We start from the raw sequence: 8,631 nt of genomic DNA on the forward strand, positions 1-8,631 counted from the left end.
TCATTTGTCCGCTCTGCAGCTCTACTAGCACATAATGCAATGCACGTCATAGAAATTCTTACCAACAGATGACTAGTAATTAGTAGGTGCACGTAGTACCTTGGAATGTACTGTAGTATTGTGTAGGTTAGAATAGGAGCATTGTAATAACCAGAATGTCAACAGGACTAAGTGAGCATTGTAATATATCAGAGTATTGATGGATATATTTACCTAACAACTTTTTCCAAAAGAAACTGAAACCAAAAGCATCACATGAGCAATAGACGGGAATCCCCTCCTCATTATCTTGTTAGATCCAGTTCAAGTTAACTGGAGGCTCAGACCACTGACCCAGTTGAAAAAAAAAACTAAAATACTGCATGTTCCAAAACGCCAAAACAGGATTTGAATTAACCAGATAAATCTGATATAACATTATACGGAATTAACAGGACCAATGGAAAACTGTTTTTGCTTCAAGATATGCCCAGCCGAATATAACCAGATCCATCAGCAACTCATGGCTGGACCACATGCCTAGTTGCTGTGATAATGTCTTTTAATTTCCTCAGCAATTCATCTTCTCCTTGTTCCTTGAGGGCCATAATTTGCAAAGAAGAAGACAGAACCCAAACCTTCACGCCCAACATTCTAAGGACATCTGGATCACGGTCGTAATCCTGACAGAGAAATAGGGAGAAGAACACATGGAATAAGCAGTCAAATGGATTATCCGGGAAAATTGTACGGAGGGAATTCTAAGATGGCAAAATACCTTCTCAGTAACTAAGACTACGGTCTCTTTGTTATGTTGATCCACAAGCTGCCTCACTCTTTCTTGGATTAATTCTAGGTCCTATAGTAGGTAAACAAGGAGAGAAAATCAATCACCATGCAGTGAATGACAAAGAGAAGCTAGTATTAAGAAAATATATATTACAAATGCAGTATTGCAACAGCTAGACTATTGTTTCAGCCAAAAATGGGAGCAATTTCTTGCTTCACTTTCAGAAATGGTACATATTACAGTCCCATTGCCAAGCCAGGTAACATGTACAGCTGGATATGCGTATGTCATTCTGGAAGTACATGTAACTTGATTTGATTTGCTGATGTGGAGCTCCTAACTAGCAACGACCATGGAAAGAACATGAAGAGAGATAGCAGACACTTACATAATCATTGAAGAAATGATGATCACTGAAATCCAACCTATCAACATTAAGTGGACCAATCTACAGCAACCAATAAGTAAAGGATTATTTGCATGATTTCCTAGTAGCAGGATAGCACACTATTACAGTATGTGTGTGATTCCATTATAGTAAAAGCATCAAAGATTAGTCAGAGAAAACGATTGAAATACATCAGGCAAGTTGGAACCCTAGCGCCTCCACAGTCCACACCACCACCACCTTTCTCGCCCCCTCCCCTCGCATCACCGGAGGGCGCGTCTTGCTGCAGTACGCGCTCAGAGCCGGTCCTGAGATTTCAGGGGCCCGGGGGAAACTACAATCCGGGGCCCTTAGTAGACATGATTTTTTACCCCCAAAAAATAGGTGCATCCAAAATCATACAAAGAAATTTACACATATTAACTCGAAATTTTCTTCTAAAATTCCAAGATGCAACTAATATAGTATCAATATCAATCTCATCTAACAATTTCTTCTCAGTGCATTAAGTTACCAAGCCATTTAACATTGCAGATCTCAGGTAGTTTTTCAACAATTTCAACTTTCAAAAGCTTCTTTCAGCTGATGCTACAGTCAGTCATAGTAAATAAAATCCAATAGGCAATAGAAATATTAGGATAACAATCTGCTTCTCTGACAAACTCAAAAATCCACATCGCAGACATTGGTCTATTGAACAAAGTCAAGTGCATAACACTTAACTCAAAAATTAGATCCTTTAACCCAACATTAGATGAATCATCTGAAGAGAAATAACTTGCAAATTTAGCGCAATTGTCTTTTAGTTCATAACAGTCCACTAACTTCGAGGCCATTGAATTCATTAAAAATCCAAATATACTTTTTGAATGATTGGAGTTCTTTAAATCTGTTATTCAATGAATTGGTTGCCACATCAACCATAACCAAACAATATTTAGCTTCAAAAGCCTTGTCGGCTTGCAAGATTGCTTCATTGCAGTCACTTTCATCAAATTGCCACTTCCTAGGAGCACGATGTTTTACTGGAAATTATAGCTCTACGCCCATTTAGATGTGATTTCTTTGGAGCTTTGCTTGAGTTAAGTGAAGATAGTGGTACCAAACCCAAGGCTAGGGTCATTTGGAATGATATTCTATTTGTTGTAGCTATAGTGAGCAGGAAGTTGCAATCACTATCCATGTGCATTGAGTCTGCCTTAACACAAATAGAAGGTATGAGGAATTACTTTGGCACTTACAGAAATGAAGGGTTTGCTTCTGGTGTGATCATTGCCAAAGAAATCGCATCTAAAACGGGTGTAGAGTCATCATTTCTAGTAAAACGCCGTGCACCTAGGAAGAGGCAATTTGATTAAACTGACTGCGATGAAGCAATCTTGCAAGCTCAGAAGGCTTTTGAAGTTTTTTTTTCTTGTTTTGTTATGGTTGATGTGGCAACCAATTCACTGAAAAGCATATTTGAAGAACTCCAATGATTCAAAAATATATTTGGATTTTTAATGAGTTCAACGGCCTTTAAGTTATTGGACCGTTATGAACTAAAAGAAAGTTGCAGTAAGCTTGCAAGTGGTTATGAGTGAAGTGGTTATGCAATTGACTTTGCCCAATAGACCAATGCCTGCTATGGAGATTTTTGAGTTTGCCAGAGAAGCAGATTGTCATCCTAATATTTTTATTACCTATTAGATTTTACTTACAATGACTGTGGGCATCAGCTGAAAGAAGCTTCTCAAAGTTGAAAGTGTTTAAATAATACCTGAGATCTGCAATGTCACAAGAGAGGTTAAATGGCTTGGCAACTGTATGCATTGAGAAGAAATTGTTGGATGAGATTACTATCATTAGTAATCAAAGAGCTAGCTATGGACAGGGGTGCGTGGAAGCTTGCAATCCACGTGCCAGAGCCATGAGTTGGTTGCGAGATCTCTTGGGTTTCACCTCTAGCCTACCCCAACTTGTTTGGGACTAAAGGCTTTGTTGTTGTTGTTGTTGTTGTTGTTGTTGTTGTAGATTACTATCATTAGTGATTTTGCATCTCAGAATGTAGAAAAATTGAAGGTAATATGTATACATTATTTGATATGCTTGTGATTTTGGATGCACTTATTTTTTGGGGTCAAAAATTTTATCTACATGCGTTGATTCTAATTTAGACGTTTATACTAAGGGCCCCGCATTCTAGATTCGCCCCAGCCCCCTGAAATCTCAGGACCAGCCCTGGTTGGGTCCAATTGGTCCCTTGTGGCTGGTCGCGCGAGGGTTGATCTGTTGTGCACGTGTCTTGGTTCCCGTCCGACGACACCCTGCTGTATGTAATTGGCATCTTTTGCCGAGCCATATTCCCGTCCGACGACCCACTCTCTCTTCTCATCTCATCTCGGGGTCCTGGTGGGTTACGGCGTTCTGTGTGCTTGTGTGGCCGACTAGTGGGCATGTAGGCCAGAGGTAGTTTGGTGGCGTTGGTTGTAACGTGTGTCTAACAACCTTTGGTCATGGTCCTGTCTAGGTCTTGAGTGGTCGGTTGTTTAGCATATTTCCAGGCTTGTATATACTTTCTTTCTATCAATGCATCGAGACGCAAGCTTTGCGTTTTGTCAGATTTTTTTAAAATATATCGACTACAGATGTGGGGTGACTTGACTATGTATTGTTTGTTTGGCTGACCACCTTAGTCTTATGATACAGTGTGAGGTAGGCAGCTAAGCATGAAAAAAGGGCAACCTGGTGCATATAGCTCCCGCTTGCGCAGGGTCCAGGGAAGGGTCCGACCACTTTGGGTCTAGGTAGGCAGCTAAGCATGAATGAAGGAAAACATACAGGAACATCTTAAGGCTTTACATGAAACTTAATAAAGTTATCTGTAAATTCCAGTTTTGAGTTGGTGTGATACACCTAGGAAACATTAATTAAGTCTGATGATATACAAGCAGCAAAACATAGTGGCAATGAACCTCTATAAACACTTACACTGTCTTCTCAAAAAGAGTAGGATTACAACAGGCAGCATTCCATTTCAAGATAAGACACACCAAGCTAAAAGGGTCTAGACAAAGGAAGTGAGGGAAAAAAGTACCTCTCTGACTGTATGTATGAAAGCATCTGGGCAGCCAATCGCAGAAACACATAGCACAATCATGCCACCCAACACATTAAGAGATATTTTCTGTAATGGTTGATGAACCTCGAAAATATGTGATGGGGCCAATTTACTAAAGAACACTGAACATGTTGTGCCACTATCCTGGACTGTACGTGCAATTGTTTCCAGCTGCGCTTCACAAGCCTGTGTAATAGCAAATGGTAGTTCAGAGAACAACCTATGAGATTATTCATGTGCTTGAGGTAAAAGAGATACCAACATCTCTCATTTCTTGCAGTGCGGAATTCACTAATGGTTAAGCCCCACCTTTTCCGGATGCAATTTCAGTTAACAATGAGGGAAAGTAAGAAAGCACCTTGGATTATTTTAATTCTAAATTGTAAATTCTAAATACTTAGAATCACATGGTCGCTATAAATACATTTTTATGTGACAGCTTAAATTTGTGCTGGCTTACTTCAACATCACACTTTCAGTGCTTCATGTCAAGAACAATATCAGCCACTAAACATTTAATACTCAAACAGGAAACACAAATAAGTTACAAGAAAGTCTGAGTTACTGAGACTATCGTTTACCAGATCCGCATGATGAATAACCACTATATCAGCTCGAGTAAGTGCGCTCAACGGTTCCCTCATGGGTCCTCGTGGAATGAAATGAGTATTTCCCCAAGGTGTCAACCCATTGACCATCACAATCTCCACATCTCGAAGCAGACTCCGGTGCTGCCTACAAGAAACGATAGACAGAACCGAGAATACATACATGAGAACATGTGTTTCCTGAAGGAACAGCTATGCTTGACCATTATTAGTTTAAAAGATGCCACTGTTTAGCTATTTTCCAAGTAAGATTCCATGGTACTGATGGATTGATCCATATAAGTTGTCTATACAAGAAAAGAAAAACAAATACTTGATACCTGCATTCCGTCATCCAGTATAGCGACTCCAATTTTCGCACTTTTACCGCTTGCCACCCGGTTGCACCCTAACTTCTCCCGGCGGAAGGCATCACAAGGATCGACATGGCCATACTTTTGCAACATGGAAGAACCCACGGCAGCCCGGTTTGCGCCAACACCAATCTTGGTGGAAGTATCAGCAAGGCGCCTCCGGAGCATCTTAGATTCATCGCCACCCGCATAACCCTACAGCATCGAATTTTATGACTGATTTGTTCAAAGGTAGCATCACGAGAAATATAAATGAAGTATTGGAAATGAACTAGGTGACAGTGGCTAAACGTTAGTTTAGGACTGATGAAGAGACCCCATTTTTACTGAAAATTTTGTCTGCGTAACTAAATGATTGAATGAGAAACAATACAAATGTGAAGAAGTACAAGCAAGCAAGCAGCATTAGGAGGACGAGTTTACCCTTGTTAGGATGAGTGGCGAGATGCCCATACTGTGAAACCTGCGGGCCAGGAAGTCGACCATGGGTGTCTTTCCGTTGCCGCCCCAGGTGAGGTTTCCTACGCTGATGACGGGGACCGGTAGGGTCCGTCGCGAGCGTAGCGGAGAGGAGGAGAGGATGACGGGGAGGCGTAGGAGGGCGGAGGCGGCGGAGAGGAGAGGGAGGAGGAGTGCGCGGTGGAGGAAGGGGAGGTTAGGAACGGCGGCGTCCGGGGTGGCGGCGAGGCGGGCCAGGAGCTGCCGCGCCTTCTCCGTCGCCATCGGAGAGTCCCCGGGGTGGTCGCCGCCGCCTCTCCCCGGGTGACGAAGTGTTGGGCTGGGCCTTTTTCCCAATTAAGCCAGCTTGATTGAAACTCGGTATGCTGGGCTTAGACGGGGAATTAACAAAATCCATAGAAGTTGCTAAAAAAACCATAGAAAAAAAAGGAGAGCTGGTCGTTGTGAGAAAATCGGGGGGAGCCAACAGGAAAAAGAGAATACCATTCACTGGTTAAGTTGGGAGACATGGACACTCCCCAAAGGCATGGGTGGCCTAGAATTCAGGGACATGCATAGTTTTAACATGGCGATGTCGTCACGGCAAGGCTGGAGACTGCTTCAAAACCCCGACTCTCTATGTGGACGTATAATGAAAGTGCGGTCCCTCAGTTTCACTTGTTGGATGCAAAACCTAGAGATGGCATATCATATACCTGACGAACTATATTACGTGGCCTCGAGCTGATCAAGAAGGGTTATATCTGGAGAATCGATGATGGGTTAGGAGTCAACATCTGGTCTGACCCCTGGATTCCAAGGGCTTGGTCGCGACGGGTTATCACACCAAAAGGGCAGAACCTAATTACACAGGTCAGCGATCTTATTTGCCTGATTACGGGGTCTTGGGATGAGCAACTCGTCAAGGACACTTTTTGGCCGGATGATGTACGACACATTTTCCAGATTCCCCTGCGTGAATAAGTGAGCGATTTCATGGCTTGGCACTTTGACTCGAAAGGGAACCACACAGTGAAAAGCGCCAACAAACTATATGTACAGCTGCAGGAACAAGCAAAGAACGAGGCCCCAAGCAGTAGTACAATGGGGGCAGGGAGGTTGGATAGATGGGACGACCAGTCATGGCGGAGAATCTGGAAGCTGCCATGCCCACGTAAGATTCAGATATTTGCTTGGCGAGTCAAGCATGAGTCCCTGGCTTTCTGCACCAACTTGATGAGGAGAGGGGTCAAGCTTGAAAGCTCAAAATGCTTCTTCTGTGGGAGGGTGGATGAGGACGGGGCACACCTCTTTGTCAAGTGCAAGGCTGTCAAAGAAGTATGGAGGGCTATGAGCCTGGAGAAGATACGCGTGGAGCTGGAAGAACTTTCATCTAGGCATGCAGTTATGGATCTTCTATGGAGGTTAGATGAAAAAGTGTGTGTCCAAATCCTCACCTTCTAGTGGAATTGGTGGAACAAGAGGAATAAGATAAGGGAAGGGGAGCTTCCAATCACGGACAACGAGCTGGTTCATAGAGTGCAATGCAGTACGTTGAAATTTATGCAACTGTTCAGAACGAAGGGCAAGATACAGACAGTAAGCAAGTAGGCAGCGCCGGTTGAGGGCACTTTGAAAATTAATGTAAATGGAGCATATACACCGGGTGAGAATTTCATTGCATGGGGCGCGGTGGTCTGTGATGAGATTGGTGAGGTGGTGCTTGCTCGGGCTAGTAGAAAAAGAACAGATAGCATATTCATTTGGAGCCGAGGTAGCGACCATGTCTAAAGCAGTTGCCATGGCAGCTGACATTGGTGCCTTTCGAGTTGTCTTCGAGACCGACTCACAGCTATTGCAGGAAGCTCTCGACTTGTCCAAGGTTGACTCTGTCCATGTATGCGGCCATCATCAAGGATACCAAGCTTCATCTTAAAATGTGGTTTTCGAAGCAATATATTTCTTTATATAGACGCTCGGCGAATTTGTTAGCGCATGAACTTGCGAAACTTGGTCATTTATCTTTGCCAAATGACAGCATTGGCTAAAACACTATTGTACCACCCCAAGTGGCTGCTTGTGTTTCGGGTGACTTACCCAAGCACCGTTAAGTTATAAAGCTTTGCTTTCCCACAAAAAAACATGTGGCTTTGCAAAATTGCCACTATCAAGATAGGTTTCGCAAAATTGCCACTCACCTCATGCCCACCTTGATTACCATGCTATTTTCCACCTTTTATCGATTTCCCTTTTATTTTTTCCATTTACACGCACCTGAAAGGACCAGACTACCCTTGAATGTCTACATGTACCCGGTCACCGCAGTACTTTGCTGTGTTCTGACTTAACATGCGCGCAAACAGTCAAAAACACTATGAATTACAGATTACCTATAGGAAGAATCTCCTGGACGCTGCCGTGATGTCGATCGGCCTCGACGTCGATCTCCTGGACGTCACCGCCGTCGATCTCCTAGACACTGCGCAACACGTACCTGGTATGGCAGTACCGCAACGGCTGCTTGGAACCTAGTTTGTCTAGATAATATTGTATTATCTCTTTCTCTTGATTTATTTGCTTGATCCTTAATTCAATCCATGAACAAGTAGTAACAGGTTCTAGCGAAGTATAGCTTACAAGGGTGTACAATTTTGCTTACAAGTTTCTCGTATTCTCCATGTTCAGCACCAACACACACATTCTTCTCCATCCTCCATGGACGTATCAAGTTGCTTCCCCCACGCCATTGGTGTTGTTGTTTGTCGCCGCCCTCGCATGTCCGTCACTCCACCAACATGATGCGGGGCGACCTATAGCTGTGAGCGCAGGTGTGGGCGAGCAGGGGAGGTGAGCTGCAACAGCGCACACAGGCGTGCGCAAGCAGGCAACGGTAAGCTTCGCAGGTGCGCAGGCATGGGCACGCTACATCGCCGAGCAAACAAGAGCGCTCCAATGGTGCATGTAGACGTGGGCAA

At 43.6% G+C, this 8,631-nt stretch overlaps 1 protein-coding gene across 1 annotated transcript; it reads right to left on the bottom strand.

Moving 5' to 3' along the window:
- Positions 1 to 256: 256 nt before the first annotated feature.
- Positions 257 to 6,033, bottom strand: LOC123188790 (probable tetraacyldisaccharide 4'-kinase, mitochondrial). Its single transcript, XM_044601037.1, has 7 exons — positions 5,642 to 6,033; positions 5,186 to 5,413; positions 4,839 to 4,988; positions 4,234 to 4,443; positions 1,158 to 1,217; positions 758 to 838; positions 257 to 662 (listed from the first exon to the last, which is right to left on the bottom strand). Exons 1-7 carry the CDS (start codon positions 5,939 to 5,941, stop codon positions 501 to 503), a joined length of 1,191 nt encoding a protein of 396 aa, XP_044456972.1. The 5' UTR covers positions 5,942 to 6,033; the 3' UTR covers positions 257 to 500.
- Between the last annotated feature and the right edge of the window lie 2,598 nt (positions 6,034 to 8,631).

Source organism: Triticum aestivum, chromosome 2A (genome assembly GCF_018294505.1).
Source record: "Triticum aestivum cultivar Chinese Spring chromosome 2A, IWGSC CS RefSeq v2.1, whole genome shotgun sequence".
In the NCBI taxonomy this organism is placed as follows: Eukaryota; Viridiplantae; Streptophyta; class Magnoliopsida; order Poales; family Poaceae; genus Triticum; species Triticum aestivum.